Genomic DNA, 17,783 nt, shown 5'->3' with positions numbered 1-17,783 from the left:
AAGGTATAATCACACGATATGAAGTTATTTTCTACTAAAATTCATATAAAATCAACATCATTATCAATTTCATGAAAAAACAAGTACATTAAACATAAGCATCATGTTGTAATTCATTAAACAAAACTAATTATAACTACTAAAATCATGAACAACTACAATTCACCATCAACAATTATGCTCCAAAAAAATATACATTAAGTACTAAAATCAACTAATAAGTACCTTAATAAAATGAGGATAAGCTAGTGGAGTATTACTTTGTAAATGTGTGACCTATATTTGATTGAACATAGGACAATAGATAAAACCCTAATATAAAAAAAACACATAAATTGAGCAACTTTTTACCTTAGAGCAACCTAACTATGTTCTAGAATACTTCACTAAATTCAAAGATGTAAGAGTGATTTTAGAGACTAAAGAAGTTTTAGTGGAGATTTTGAAGGTGAAATGTCAATTTTTTTAAAACTTAGGGTTTACTGATTTGGGGGAAATAGGAAAGAAGAAGACATATTGTTAGTTTTACCCCATGTATGTTCCCTGTAATTAATAACAAACAAAACAACTGGTAAAAAAAAGTCAAACTTCTTTATTCGCTGTTACCAATAGCGTACAGAGTTGTCTGACTTTTTTCTTGACCATTTTCTAATTTGTTCGTTGTTACTAATAGCGAACAAATGTCATACCTTTGGTTTGGACTGGATATGCTTATTTTAAAAATTTTGTTTTTTCAAACTAAGTTTTTTTTTTTTTGAGAAACAATTGTTCTTTTATTTCAATGCTTCTAAATTGAGCACTACAAGTCCATGTTTAATAGCAGGGCTGTAAAAACGGGTTAAAAGGTCGGAAACAGGTCTGTCAAAAACAGGTTCGGTAAAAAACGGTCGGTCAAAAGCAGGTCGTATAAGTCTTTCGGTACCGGTCGGTATCGGTCGGTTTATTCGGTATCCGGTCGAATCCGGTTTTTTTCTGGTTGCGGGTGTCGGTCGGTATGGGTCCGGTATTTTTCGGTCCGGTCATTACCGGAAACAGGTCACATTCGGTCGGTCAAAAACGGTTTTTTGCAGGTCGTAATCGGTATACAGATCATAACCGGGCGGTCAAAATCGGTAATCGGTCGGTCACAATCGGTATGCGGGTCAGAATCGGTCGGTCACAATCGGTCGGTTTTGGTCGGTATCGGTTCAGTTCAATTTAGTTGAACCGGGATTCAGTTCTGTTCAGTTCAGTTTTGGTTGGTATCGGTTCGGTTCAATTCAGTTAAACTGATATTCCGGTTAATTTGGTTGATATCGGTTCAGTTCAATTCGTTTAAACCATGATTTAATTCAGTTCAATTATGTTCCAATTATTCTGTTCCAATTTGGTAAAAAATCGCATCGTGTTGCCTCATAATGTCATTGATCATGCGTTTATCCATGATGGGAATGATATATAGAAGGTGGAACCTCACATCAAGTTTTATAGATGTCGTTAGGTTATGAGTTTTATGACATCAAATTCAACTAATCAACTCCGTCTAAGTTAATTAATAGATCATAACATGTTAATTGATCGACTTCATCTAATATCAATTAGACAATTACAATTTACAACAATAATATGTTATTAATGTCACAATGTAAGTTTGTTAGATTGTCTTAATAATATATCTTCATCACTGATTGAATTGACCTTCGTTTGTCCATGGGGTGTGTTATTTTCAACTAATGTGATCGGTCATAATTAGAGGTGTTCATTCGGTTGATCGGGTCGGTTTCGGACGGGTGTTATTCGGTTCGGTTGTATTTCGGATCGGTTATTTTTCGGCTATCATTGACTTATAGAGTTATAGTTATAGACTTATAGACTATCATTGACATTTGACTGTTAACTCAATGTTATTACTTATTACTATTAGTTATTAGTTATTATTGATCTTGAATACTCTAAACTCTAAAGTAATTTATAGGCTATTATTAATAATCGATCGTAATTCAAAGTTCACTTATCATAATTCGATCTATTATAGATTATAGTAAATGAAACTAGTGTAGTACTCCACCTTTTTTTTTACTTTGAATTAAATAGCCTAAATTATGTAATTTGACCAAATTCAATAATAAAAATATTTAATATTTGATATAAAATATTTATATTACTCAAATAAATTATTTTAGATATAATCATATAATTGTCCAATTTGATGATAAAATGTTATTGGTTATATTGATAGCACACGGATAACGGGTTTAAGCCGTTGGATTTATAATGGTAATATCATATCAGTGGTCAAGATTGTGCCACGTCGCCGGCCCTAAAAATTAAAAGAGGAAAGACGCTTTATTTCATTTCACTATTTCAGCCGGCCCTAATCTGCAGTTCTCCTTCCTTCTTCTTCATCCTCATTCCTCAGCCTTCCTTCTTCTTCATCATCTCCATTCCCAGTCATCATCATCTCCGGCCCTAAATTTGAAGTACCAATTTCATTTGTTTACTTGTTGACTTGTAGTTAATTTTAGTATGAATCGATGTTTTCTTCGAATTCCTCGCGAATTTCTCGGCGTGTAGGTTCCAGTTTCTTCGTTGGTCCTCCTAAGATCGCTTTCATGTTCCTCACTCGCCGTCATCTTCCTCTTGACTTTTTCTGGGTTAGCTTCTTCAAGGTTTTTGTTTTTCGAAGAAATTGTTTAAATTTAATTATATTTTGGTGCTTGGTTTTTGTTGTTTGATCTTATTTTGGTAGCTTTCCTGTTTAAACTTGAACTTGAACTTTACTGGGTTGATTTTAATGGGTTCTTGTTATTTCTTGGTTGAATTTTGTGTTTGTTCTACCAAATATTACTCTATATATTTTTACATTATGGTGCATTTGTAATTCTATTAATGAATGTACTCCATATCCTTTTGATTTTTTGGTCATTTAATTTTGGGTTTTTGTGAATTTTTTCTTGAGCTTTATTGAATTGGTACTGAATTATGGTTTTAATGGGCTTTTGCTCTTTGTTCTTTAGCTTTACTAAATTGGGGTTTTAATGGATTTTTTCATGTTTCTAAATTAACTTTCTTTATTCTTGTTCTTTGTGTTTGTGAATACTGTATAGCAAGCATTTGTTCTTTAGCTTTACTAAATTGTTGTTTGATCTTATTTTGGTAGCTTTCCTGTTTGTTTTTGTTGTGCCCATTAATAAAATTGTTCTGGATTGTTCTGGATTGTAAGTAAATATTTGCACATCCCATATTTGCTTAATGCTTGCTGAGCCATGTTTGCTGATTCAGAGCTTTAAAATATTTCCTGATTGTTCTGGATTATTTTGGTAGCTTTAAAATCTTGCAGAGAATTTGGGTTCAAAACTTACTGATTTCATAGAACATACTAATGCATAAAATTTGGTAGCTTTATTATTTGGTTTATTTAAGCATAACATAAAACAAATCTGAAACATTTATAAACATACTAATGCACAAAGGTGAAACTAATATTTGTGATTTTGCTTCATTTTGTTTTGCGGTATGGTGTTCAAAAGTGGTATTGATTTTTAAATTTAAGTGTAATGTTGCTTCATTGTCTTTCTTTTTTTGCATTTTGAGAAATAAAGAGATTCATAGCTAATTAAATAGTTCGTTTTTTATTTGTGTGAAGATAACAATTCTCTTGAAGACGGTGTTGAAATTCCGATTTTGCGGGATCCAAACAAAGAACCTCAAGTTATCGGCGTAGAAGAGAGCGGAGTTGAAATTCTTGAAGATGATGATTTTTAGTAAATGTTGTCTTAGATTATCAAATAGTAGACTATGAACAAGTTTATTAAATTGTAATTGTCATACTTTGTTGAACTAATTTTATTTTCTGTTTCATGCAACTTTTGATATGTACTCTATATAAGTTACAATTTTATCGTAATAGGTACATATTAATATATTATCGTAATAGGTACACTACATAACATATTAATATATTATCATTGACGTAAATTATTTTTTCAAAAAAGTGCAAAACCCGTTGGGTCAACCCGAACCCGATAACTTAGGGTCTTAAACAAGGTAGTCAAAACCCGAAACCGTAATTTTTTAAACCCGTTCAACCCGAACCCGAAAATATTTTTATACAACCCGACCCGTCCGACCTGTTTGACAGGTCTAGTTGCAAAGTATGAACTATGTTTATGCAATTTTGCAATTTCTGAGTTTTGTAAAATTTATACTTAATTTTTTAGAAAAGAAAAAGGCTTTACTAAATTACTGAGTTAATATATATTAACTTATAATTTATATATTTATTTTATAAAAATTTATATTTAATTTAATTTTTATCATATAGAAATAATATAATTAAGTTTAATTTAATTATTTTATATAAAATTTTATTATATTTTGACAACTTAGAAGAATTATGTAGATAAGTTCGGTCCAAAACAGGTTCGGTACAAAACAGGTTCCAGGTTCGGTATAATACAGGTTCGGTACAATATAGATTCGGTCAAAAACGGTCGGTTAAAAACGGGTATTAAGCGGGTCGAAAACAGGTTTCGGTCTGAAAACAGGTTCGGTATCGGTCGGTCACGGTATGATAAAAACAGGTCGAAAACGATTTTCGGTTTAAAACAGGTTCGGTACCGGTCGGTTTCGGTATGTGTAAAACAGGTCGGAAACGGTTTTGGTCACCATTCGGGTTCGGTAGCGGTCGGTATCTGGTCACTTGTATTCGGTCAAAAACGGGTTCGGTATCGGTCGGTAACAAGTCGGTAAAACAGGTTTCTGACCACATTTACAGCCCTATTTAATAGTGTAAGTAAGGCCTGACTCTTCAAAATTGATTTGATTTACCTAAAATAGAGTATAGCCCGACCTAAGCGAAAATAATTCCTATAAAAAAAAATCAAAATTAAATTGTTAAGATATTTATATATGTTCAAGAATCAAAATTAATCCGACTCGAGATCAAAGGTGTTCAAAATAGACCCAACCCAACATTTGCTCGATATTGTATAACTAAACCCGACTTTTACCCATCATCAAAAATAGATTTACATGGAATGATATAAAAGTCATTGTTGAGTCAAGATCCCATTTTAATCCGACCTAAAAACATCGTATCTAAAAATTGATCCAAAGGGCAGAATAAACACCTCTATCCAAAATTTTACTTCCTCCTATTCATCGTAAGTGTCTCATTTCTTTATTTGGTCAAATCATCCTAAATGTCACAATTCTATTTAGGGTATGTTAACTTTACCAATTTACCCTTACTAAACTTACCTTTTTCAAACATTTACACCTACTAACCCCACTTTACCTCAATTAAAATTTAAAAATACTATACTTTTTCTTTCACATGTGGTCCCATTTAACCATCTAAATATGCTGAAAAGTCAAATAGGACACAATAGATGAATAGGAGGGACTATAACTAAAACTTTCCCCTATACTCGTATGGAGACTTCTAGTGTAATTGAGGTAAAAAAAAGTAGATAAGATTAAACATTATGGTTATTTTGCTTCATTAAGCAGAATAATCATTAAAGTTGATTTCTTTAAATCTTGTTTAGTATGCCTTAGAGTTGTTTAATTTATAGACGGGTTTAGACGGGTTAGCATGATTAGCTTGCCTTTAAAAATTATTTTGTAGGTAAATTTCAAATTTTCAAATTTCGTCTATTTTAACAAACCTATTTAATTGCCGCAACTCGTCTTTTTCTTTGTGAGTGGGACCCACAAATTAATTAACTTCTTTAAAATTTTTTTTTTTAAGTATTCTACTTTTCGAGCATTTTTTAGGCATATTTATTAAGCATTTTCTTAATAAACTACTTAAGGGTGTGAAGATTATGCTAAATCCTCAAATAAAAGTGGTAACACTATTCTCCGAGGATTAAGAAATATGCTAAGAAAGAGTTTTACGAGTTAAAGATTTTTCTAATGTAGTTTCTACACTAGAAGAAAAAACATTATATGTTATGTTTTTTTTGGACTTTAAATAATACCCTTATTTGCTCTAGTTTTCATAGAATGGGAGCTTAAAGTCTCATTTATATATATATATAGAATGAGACTTTATATCTATTTTAAAAACCAGTGCATAATGTTTCATTGTTTATAATATATTTATATTTCGAAAAATAATAATAGTATAATAATAATTATTATTTTATATTTTTACCTAATAACTCAAAAATCCATTGCAACCATCAGTGCATCACAATATCCCCATATTCACCGAATAATAGTGACGTAGCAACTATTACCATATATTAAAAAAACCATAGCAAGATAACATGTAACATATAATTTTTCCACCAGTGCTATGAAGCTTGATACTATTCCCTCTGTTCTTTTTTGTTTGTCCACATTAAACGAGTAGTTCTATAAGTTTGTCCACTTTAAAATCATATTCTTTATTTGGACATAAATTTTTCTAAAACTATCCTCATACTCATTGTACTCTATGTTTAAGTAATCTATGTTAGTATTCAACTAACCAATATTTAAGTAATTTATGTTAGCATTCAACTAACTAATAGAAAACGAGATTATTATAAGACATGGATTACCATATTAATGATTAGTAATGATTATCATATCTATTTGTTTTTCTGATTTTATCTTTCCAAAACATGAATAGACATTTTATTTTTTCTTTTAAATAATGTTCTATATTAAGTAAAGATTCCTTTTTAAAATTTTGCCTAAAAGTCAATAATGGACAATCATAAAAAAACAGAGAGAGTATAAGAATTACTTTTATTGTTTAAATTAACATTAGGAAACAAATAAGTGGCGGATCTTCAAATGACATTTTTGATGAGGTTTAATACTTGAAAAACTTGATGGTAACTTTAGAAGAATTACATACCCTTAAAAAATCCCCCCTCTAATAAACAGATCAAATAAAATTATTTTGTGGTCCATGATCCGACCCGTAATGTATAACTTTTTCCGTTTTGTGACCCGCCAATTAAAATACGGGTCAACGGGTCAGGTCAAACAGATCGGTCTTTTGTTTTGAATAGGCCTAGTGTTGACATTCATAGGAAGCACATACTTTGGCATAGGTTTAGGCATCAATATCATGATCGGGTTTGGCATGGTGTGAGAGAGTTTACGAAGGAAAATTATTCTAATGGGTATGAGACAGATGAAGAAAATGTCAATGAGCATGCATATTGTGTTGATGAGATGATGAAGGAGGTTGAGGACGAGTTAGTGAAACGTTCTTGTGTTGTTGACTTGTTAATAGAGGCTTTTCAAATGCCTTTGTACCCTGGATGTGCAAAATTTACCAAACTAACAATCGTGTTGATAATTTTCAACATTAAGTCAAAGTTCAATTTGAGTGATATTAGTTTCATAATGTTATGAAAAACATTACGTGATGTTTCCTCATAGAAATGAACTCCAAAAGCGACATATTATGCCAAAAATATCATTAGTCCTTTGGGCTTAAAGTATTAAAAAAAATTATGCGTGTCTCACTAGTTGTGTATTATATTGGAATGAAAATGAAAACTTAGAAAACTATCCACGGTGTGGGTTGTTGCGTTACAAGCGTAAAGGGTTTAGTAAAAAGAAGGGAGGAGTGCCATTAATGAATCAAGAAAATTTTGGCAGTTAAAAATTTAAATATGTGATGCCCTTCTAGTAAAATGTATTAGACATCATCATTATTATCATCATTATCATCGTACCCAGCGTATTCCGTCCTTAGAAAACTATGATAAAAAAATGTATTAGGCATATGATGTTATTTTTAACCAATTAAATATGTCAAATGGGAAAATTGATGATAAAAAGAATTTTATGAATTTTTTTTTAAAGAAAATAAATTGGAAGAATAAAAAAGAAAGAGGGAACATTACCAACTAGTGATGGCCGTAGACGGGTTACCTAAAACCAAATCGATCACGAAACGATGAAGAATCGTTTCGAACTGGAATTGATCTGACCCGCAAATCTATGAAGGTTCCGAAATCTCATTTAATGGAACCAATGACAACATTTGAACCAAAATTGACAGAGGGATTTGAACTGAAATCGTGAACAAGAACTATCCAGGGGAGCCGAATCGTATGGTTTAATGGAATAGACTCGAAACTGAACAAAAATCACTTGGTTCTACTAAATCTTCTAATTCTCCTTAACCATCAAAATTAGCTGTTGGAGAAGTAGTCGTTAGAGCCTATACTAGCTGTGCACGTCAACAATGACGGTTCTAATAAATTCTTAACGTCAATACTAAAGAGAATGATAGATAAGTGGATAACGTATTTTATTGATTTTTCTTATATATATATATATATATATATATATATATATATGGAATTACAGTAATTTTAAAGTTTGGTCTTAAGAGAAAAAAAATATGTTCAAATTGATAGGCTATTATTATAATTGTGTAGGTCCTCCGCAAAGTGATATGGATTTTATTATGTTGGAAACTGTAGGCCGCTATAAGGAAATTGTTTTGATTTTTATACAACCGTATATAACACTAACAACGATATGTCTAGGAATGCTAGTGCCTTAGTACGTCACACTAGGTTTTATCCCATCATAGCTAACTTAATTAGTCAAGATTATAGTCTTATAGGACCTTCTTCATTCTCATCCTCTTCATATATGGAAATAGATAATTATCTAAAACATCGTTATGAAATAACACCATATTGTTTTAATGTTTTAGAATGTGGGAAGAAAAATAAAAAATTTCCAATACTACTGAGAATTCACCATTACGTCGGAGTCTACTTTTAGTGCATGTAGGAGAATTCTTGATGAAAATAGATTTTGTAGTTATTCACTTACTATACAAATATGTATTTACAAGAAAGATTAAAATCAAGTTGATGTCAAAACACAAAGACTCAAGTGTAACATTTGAGAAATCAATATTTCAGAATTGTAGAATTTTAAATAAATAGCAAGAAGATAAGGTTATTTGGGTCCAAGTATATGATTAATATTAGCTCTATTTTAATTATTTAGTTGTTCCTTGCCTTTTTCTCATTTTAATTATTTTTACTCAATTTTAGTTTTCTTATTAATCTCATTTCTATTTCTATTTGGCAAAAAGAAAAAAAAAGAAAAACGACAAAACAACAAAACAACAAAACAACAAAAACCAGAATTTTTCTAATTCCCATGTTACTATTCATCACCATCCTCATTCGTCCAAAAATTAAACCGTGCACATCAAGAACCCACATATATCCTCCATTCGAAAACCCTTAATCCTCTTCCTCTGAATTCTTGCAGTCTTGTTCTTCACTCACCTCAAGTTAAACTTAAACTACCATTGTTGCTTGCTCAAGCATCGAACACAACAACACACTTTGAGATTTTGAAACCCACGGCTCACTAACTCAAAAGAAAAGCCCCATTGCTGCTGTTCAATGATCCATTCATTCAAAACAAGCGCTCAATCTCTCTTGCAATTGAGGTAATTGTTTTATGGGATATTCTACTTGTTAGGTACAAACTATTGCAAAAGACCTGAGATAGCAAATCTTAAAAAAAATTCCACAAAATGACGTTGAACTTTTGGAATTCAAGCTGCCGTAACATTATGAACCAAAAAACGTTTGATTTTCAGTTATCTTGAGAATTTTCCTTTTGCCCTTATTTTCTTCTTCATCCATATTCTCCGTCTTCATCCATCTTCTTCTTTCGTTTATCTTCTTTCATCTATTTTCTTCTTTTCATCTCACTATCTCCATTTTCAGTTGCCAAATCATCTACATCTCCATCTTGATATGGAATTCATGGTGTTTAGCAGAATGTTGTCGATTGACCTTTTATGGTATTGAGAGCTACTCAATGCTCTTGGCTCGTGGATTTGTAGGCTTGAGCCCACGGGTGTCCCGTGTCCACACGAGTGGGCCGCGGTGAAAAATCATGTGACGAATTGTCACAACCTAATTTAACATGGTATCCGAGCCGATGGTTCAATCAACAATTTAAAAATAGTAGGTTCGAAAAGAATGGCGTTCCTACCCTAATTGATTACTCCCACATGCGAACTTGTCGGGGGTTCGCATGTGAGGGGGGTGTTGGGATGAGTTATCCCACATCGATAAATTGAAAATGGTGTGCACGCTTTATAAGCTATTAGAGACCTTCTTCCCACTGCCATATGGTTTTGGGATGGTATATATCTCCTTGGTTTATGAAGTGTGTGCACTTGTATCCTCCGTTAATATGCTGGCATTCACAATAAGTCCAGCCTAATTTAATATATCCAAGTCATTTGTAAATGTTAAAGGAGCTCCTTATTCTACTTGAGTCGCAAGTGAAGTGGCCACGCCTTCTTCTGGACCTACCTTCATCAATCTAAAATAGGCATCTGCAATGTACAGATCACCAGTCTTTTTGTCGAATCTAAGGCCTAGTGGCCTACCACATATATGCTCTTTCTTTATGTTATCTAATGGATATGGTTGTGGATCACATACTCTTCTGCATAGCAAAACAGTAATTGAGAAAATTTTGAGAACACAACCAAGTCATCAATGTTCAAAATCAAATAGAGTAGGGAAAATTCCAGGATATACATATGCAAATTGTAATGAAGTTGGATACTCCTATTTCATTTCATAAGAATTTAAATAGTTGGCATAAAAAATTTCTGCTCAATCAGTAATTCAAAGAAGTTGAAAGATAATAAAATTTCTGCTCAACACCATGAATTCCAAATTAAGACGGAGATAGAGATGATTTGGCAACTAAAAATGGAGATGGTGAGAGGAGTAGAAAAAGATGGAGGGAAGAAGAAGATGGATGAAGATGGAGAAGATAGATCAAGAAGAAAACAAGGGCAACAAGGAAATTTTCCAAAATAATAGAAAATTAAACAATTTTTGGTTCATAATGTTACGGCAGCTTGAATTCAAAAAGTACAATGTTATTTTGTGGAGTTTTTTTAAAGATTTGCAACTATAAGTCTTTTACAATAAAATATCTCTTGTTTTATCTATTCAACTTTAATATAAACCCTAGATTTTTATTCATAACCTTTTTCTTTTCCTATTATTTTATTTCATTTTTTCTATCATCCATGAACCTTCATTCATGAACACGAAGGTATTATTTCAAGATTTGTTGTTATACTTGTTTTAGTTATCTTTGGCAATCATGATGCATAGCAAGTAATTTGATATTGAGATATCAGACTATTGTTGGAAATTGCAAAATGAATCGGAAAATAATGATAATGCCAAATAATTAAATAATTTGATGTTAAGTTTCAATATCAACAATGGTAGATGGTGAAATCTAGAAAATATTATAAGATCTTCAAATCGAACAAAGAAAGGACCAAAATTGAACAAAGAAGAGACATGAAATTGTGTAGACAAAATTGAACAAAAATTGAGAAATATAGAGTAACCTTTGGATCGTAATTATAGAGTAACAAAGAAGAGACAACAATGAAGCAAGGAAAGTAGGGGAGGGAATTCGGTTTGAATCAGAATATTTTGGTTTAGAAACAGTAGTGAATAGTAGTAAGGGTTTAAGAGCATGAGTAATGGTGATCTAATTTTAGATCACATGACCAAACTAGAGTAAATTTACTCTTATTGGTAACCTTAATTGAGGTGGGTTGGCAAAAGGTTGCAAAAAAGAGTCATTGTGTAACCCGCGAAACAGAACGGTCACCAATTTTTTTTAACAAATCTGCCACGTGTCACGCACCCATTGGCCCAAAAAATCAGAAAAAACAAGATTCTGACAGCCCCATGCATACATTTCCACGTGTCGCTTGTTCATTGGGCAGCGAAAAAATACCCGTTTTTTGCCTTTAACGGCTATTTTCGTATTTAAATAATTTTTTTTTAAAAAAATTATACCAACGGTCATATTTTTTCGAGATCTATAAAATGAGACCCATATTGATATTTTTTGACATAATTTTATTTTTACATATTTTGTTCTTATTTTCCTACTTTTTTTGCTTTAAAAAAAATACCAAACTAATCATTTCAAAAATCCCAAAAAAAATATGGATTCAAATAACCCAAACTGTGGAAGAAATCCTGTAAAAAAAACCAAGAAAAAAATTTTCTAACAATCAAAGTGCTCAAATTCAGTATCAAAATCCTCCGTTTAATCCTCCATTTTCTCAAAATACTCCAAATTCTTCTTACTATATATTCCTCAAAATATCCCAAATTCATCTTATTATGTTCCTCAAAATACCCAAAATTCTCAAACTATGTTTCACCACCATCATCAATCTCACAATGTCAACTCTAATATTGATATCTATCCAACTCCAATAAGGGGTGAAAGTTTAGACGAAAATGAGATAGAGTATGATGATGATGATGATGATGAAAATGAAGGAAATGATCAAGATGATCAATATGGTGAAGATGGAGGAAATTTTGTTCATCATGTTGATGCTAGTCTTTACACCCAACCATCATTTCAAGATCTAGTTTCACAATTTGGTTCACCACCGAGCTTCACTCAATTGGTTCAACCATCTCAACAGCTACCTAATTATAATGATGAAGCCCCTATACCTTCAAAGAAAAGTTGCGATTGGATTGAAGATATTGCTCTCAAATGTTCAGTCATGAACACAAGTACAGATCCAATTGTGAGCACCAACCAAAAGATAAGAGTGACGTGGCAGAAAGTTAAGGAAGCTATTGAAGCAGCAAGGATGGAACGACCCCATCCACTAGTGGAAAAAACCTCATTTATTGCGGTTTTTTTTGCCATTATTTGCTGCGGTTTTGGCCCCAAACAATAGTGATAGCAGCAAATAGCCTATTTTAACTGCTGCGGTTAAAAACCGCAGCAAAAAAGGGTATAATTTACTGCGGTCATGGGCAAAATCGCAGTAAATAAGTGGGGCATCATTTGCGGCGGTCAGAGGCAAAACCGCAGCAAATAAGTGGGGCATTATTTGCTGCGGTTTTGCCACTAACCGCAGCAAATACTTCTATTTTTTTTTTCCATTTTCCGTTTTATCCTTATAATAATCCAATAATAATACAATGTAATAACAGTGATTAATCCAATGATAATCACAGATAATCAATAATAATATCTTTGTAATAATAAACTCTCGCTCGTATATATAATATAATATTATGTACGTACATATATATATATATATATATATATATATATATATATATATGTATATATATGTATATATATATATATATATATATATATATATGTATATATATGTATATATATATATATATATATATATATATATATATATATATATATATATATATATATATATATATGTATATATATATATATATATATATATATATGTATATATATATATATATATATATATATATATATATATATATATATATATATATATATATATATATATATATATATATATATATATATATATATATATATATATATATATATATATATATATATATATATATATATATATATATATATATATATATATATATATACATATATATATATATATATACATATATATATATATATATATATACATATATATATATATATACATATATATATATATATATATATATATATATATATATATATATATATATGTATATATGTATATATATATATATATATATATATATATATATATATATATATATATATATATATATATATATATATATATATATTTATATGTATATATATATATATATGTATATATATATATATATATATATATATATATATATATATATATGTATATATATATATATGTATATATATATATATATGTATATATATATATATATATATATATATATATATATATATATATATATATATATATATATATATATATATATATATATATATATACATATATATATATATATATATATATATATATATATATATATATATATATATATATATATATATACATATATATATATATATACATATATATATATATATATATATATATATATATATATATATATACATATATATATATATATATATACATATATATATATATATATATATATATATATATGTATATATATATATATATATATATATATATATATATATATATATATATATATATATATATATATATATATTTATATGTATATATATATATATATGTATATATATATATATATATATATATATATATATATATATATATATGTATATATATATATATATATATATATATATATATATATATATATATATATATATATATATATATATATATATATATATATATATATATATATATATATATATATAATATACATTAAAGTATAAAAAATAATCTATACTAATTACAATTTATCAAGGACAAATATTAGCAAGATACGCGGCAATCTTGTCTTTTAATTCGCGTATCTCTTCACTTCTCAAAGAGCGTGTTTCCCGCGAAATGTCGTTTAAAACCTATATATAATATAAAAATAAAAGATTAATATAGAAACGTTAGATTTTACCAATAATATATTTAATTAAGAACGTAACAAATACTTACGGCATCTATATTTTCGACTCCAAAGTCCTTCACGGATTTTATAATATCGTCCATATACTTTAGCGCGTAGTAGCCGCAGTCAACGGAAGAAGAAGGTTGTTGAAAGCACTAAGAGAAAATAGATGTTAGTGTCAAAAACGGTTAAAAACCCTTAAAATCGCAACTTAACTTCTAATTTCTAGCATATGGCTATTATTTTCTATTCTAACCATTTCAACACAATAATATATGCCAAATAGTGTTGTGTGCCAAGTTTCGTGCAAAACAAACCAAGTTTGAGCTACTTTACGCGTGAAATTGACAAAAACGCACCCTTAAAATCGCAACTTAACACCTAATTTCTAGGATATGACTATTATTTTCAATTCTAACCATTTTAACACAATAATATCTGCTAAATAGTGTTGTGTGCCAAGTTTCGTGCATAACAAATCAAATTTGAGCTACTTTACGCGCGAAATTGACAAAAACGCTTAAAAACCCTTAAAATCGCAACTTAACACCTAATTTCTCGCATGTGACTATTATTTTCAATTCTAACCATTTCAACACAATAATATATGCCAAATAGTGTTGTGTGCCAAGTTTCGTGCATAACAAACCATGTTTGACCTACTTTACGCGCGAAATTGACACAGCAGCAAACTAGTGACCAGACCACCTTGCACGACACGTGGAGACCAAACCTATGCATCCAGGACCTAGGCTAAAGTGGAAATGGAATATTGGTACTTGGATCTAGCTATCAAGGTCCTAAAACCATTCTAACAATCCCCGTGGACTCTTAGAAGCTGAGCTGAAGGAGGGCTGCTCGACAGTTTGCTAGATCACAATTGTTTAAGTGTTTGTGGTTGTTTCGTGTTCTTTTCATGATCATTTGTAGTTTTTCTCTGTGACATTAATCAAAGCTTACCCAAAACATTAATCCTTGCATAACCAAGGCCTTAATCAGCCCCGGTTTCGCATCAAAACCAAGTTTGAGCTACTTTACGCACGAAATTGACAAAAACGCTTAAAACCCTTTAAATCGCAACTTATCTTCTAATTTCTAGCATATGGCTATTATTTTCAATTCTAACAATTTCAACACAATAATATATGCCAAATAGTGTTGTGTGCCAAGTTTCGTGCAAAACAAACCAAGTTTGAGCTACTTTACGCGCGAAATTGACAAAAACGCTTAAAAACCCTTAAAATCGCAACTTAACACCTAATTTCTAGCATATGACTATTATTTTCAATTATAACCATTTCCACACAATAATATATGCCAAATAGTGTTGTGTGCCAAGTTTCGTGCATAACAAACCAAATTTGACCTACTTTACATGCGAAATTGATAAAAACGCTTAAAAACCCTTAAAATCGCAACTTAACTTCTAGTTTCTAGCATATGACTATTATTTTCAATTCTAACCATTTCAACACAATAATACATGCCAAATAGTGTTGTGTGCCAAGTTTCGTGCATAACAAACCAAGTTTGACCTACTTTACGCGCGAAATTGACAAAAACGCTTAAAAACGCATAAAATCGAATTTGTGTACCTTTATTGCTGTCCATTTTGGAAATGTGGCTCTGGATGTAGATCCCATTTGTCCACGCACTCTTTTCATTGCGCTGAAACGCATGGGAAAAGTAATACTATTTATATATATATATATATGTATATATATATATATATATGTATATATATATATGTATATATATATATATATGTATATATATATATGTATATGTATATATATATATATATATATATATATATATATATATATATATATATATATATATATATATATATATATATATATATATATATATATATATATATATATATATTACGTACGCATTCAACACTTAATTAAATCAAATTGGTAAAATAATTAATATTACGTACGCATTCAACAACGCTTTGAATTTTGTGTTGCGAGGTGGGCTTTGAGGTTTTTGTAATGAGTCGAAGACGTGCACAGTGTTCGTTAAAGGACATATGACCAAAAGTATCCAATGCAAACTACAAACACAAATTTAAAATCAACAAATTAGAGATTAGGTGACTTTAAAAATCAAAAGATAAGTTCAATTTCAAAAATAAAACTTACTCTTCCACATATGGAGCCAGAATGAATGTGTGTTTAGATGCAAGGGAATTAGTCAAAGCAGTCTCAATGTATGCTCTGACGTCATCTGGATCATTTCTACATTTACTACCCGAAATCGACTCCGGACAAAACCATCCGATTTTTATTGAAGGTTGGCAAGAATTTAGCTCCTCGTAAGTCGCACTAAACTCACAAATAAGAGAATTTTGTTAGTAATTCGGTTATTAAAACAATTAAACAACAATGCCTAACTTGTAAGATAATGAACATCACCTCATGTAGACATGGAAAAGAGCTACATTCAGCATCTCTCCTCTCAAAAATTGCCCGATGTCACTAGGACCAATAATTACAAACGGGCTCTCTAAAAAGCAGTATTGCTCCTTCAGCAGGTTCAAAATGATTGGGTCCTCCTCACTTATGCGAGATGCACAATAATGCAGCCATTTGCAATCTTGAGAGAGATCTTTTAGCTCCTCATCAGTCAAAATTGGAGTGCTTGGCATCGACTTTGACCTAGTCGACACCTTTGCTGAGGAACCGACCTCTCTCCAAGATCCCTTTGGACTCTTTTGCTATTTCAATTTATACAATTAAATTAGTGTGAGCATGCAATTAAAAAAAATAAATAAGGTACAAATGATTCTTACCATGTTAGTGAATCGGACCCAAGCATATGGCCATGTGACGAAACTACCTAGGGCGTCTGATAGTTTCTCAAGGCTCCATGCTGGCATTGGAATTGGGAGTGAGAAATCTTCAAACCCCTTTACAATAGTCTCCACGGCCACACTGATGTGGCTACTTGTAACAGACATTGAATGCACTATTTGGCCCTCTTTATTTGGCTGGGCCACACCATATGCAACCTCAGTTAAGTCGCCATCACTAGCAACACCTAACTGAGCCAGCTAAGAGATCAAGGAGTCGCCTCCTGAAAATTATGTCGTTTAGTATAATAAGCATCATAATAAAATATTAATTACGCGTTGCAATTTAAATTAATAAGTGCTTATATATTTAAAAAATATTTACCTGTAGCACTGGCTTCGGAGTTGGCTCCGGATTTTGAGCAACGAAGTTTATGTTCTCCGGTGTGGTGTTTTCCCCTTCAGGGGTATTAGTCATGAGCTGGGGTGCTACGGGGGTAATGCGCTCGGGTGTTAGCTCGACCAAAGCGTTAGGATCCCCA

At 30.6% G+C, this 17,783-nt stretch overlaps 1 protein-coding gene across 1 annotated transcript; it reads right to left on the bottom strand.

Moving 5' to 3' along the window:
- Nucleotides 1-16,821: 16,821 nt before the first annotated feature.
- Nucleotides 16,822-17,345, bottom strand: LOC130824552 (uncharacterized). The gene is made up of 2 exons (XM_057689607.1): nucleotides 17,242-17,345; nucleotides 16,822-17,166 (listed from the first exon to the last, which is right to left on the bottom strand). The coding sequence occupies exons 1-2, from the start codon at nucleotides 17,326-17,328 to the stop codon at nucleotides 16,861-16,863; spliced, it is 393 nt and encodes a 130-aa protein (XP_057545590.1). The 5' UTR covers nucleotides 17,329-17,345; the 3' UTR covers nucleotides 16,822-16,860.
- Between the last annotated feature and the right edge of the window lie 438 nt (nucleotides 17,346-17,783).

Source organism: Amaranthus tricolor, chromosome 9 (genome assembly GCF_026212465.1).
Source record: "Amaranthus tricolor cultivar Red isolate AtriRed21 chromosome 9, ASM2621246v1, whole genome shotgun sequence".
Taxonomy (NCBI): domain Eukaryota; kingdom Viridiplantae; phylum Streptophyta; class Magnoliopsida; order Caryophyllales; family Amaranthaceae; genus Amaranthus; species Amaranthus tricolor.
This window is presented reverse-complemented; position numbering and strand designations above follow the sequence as displayed.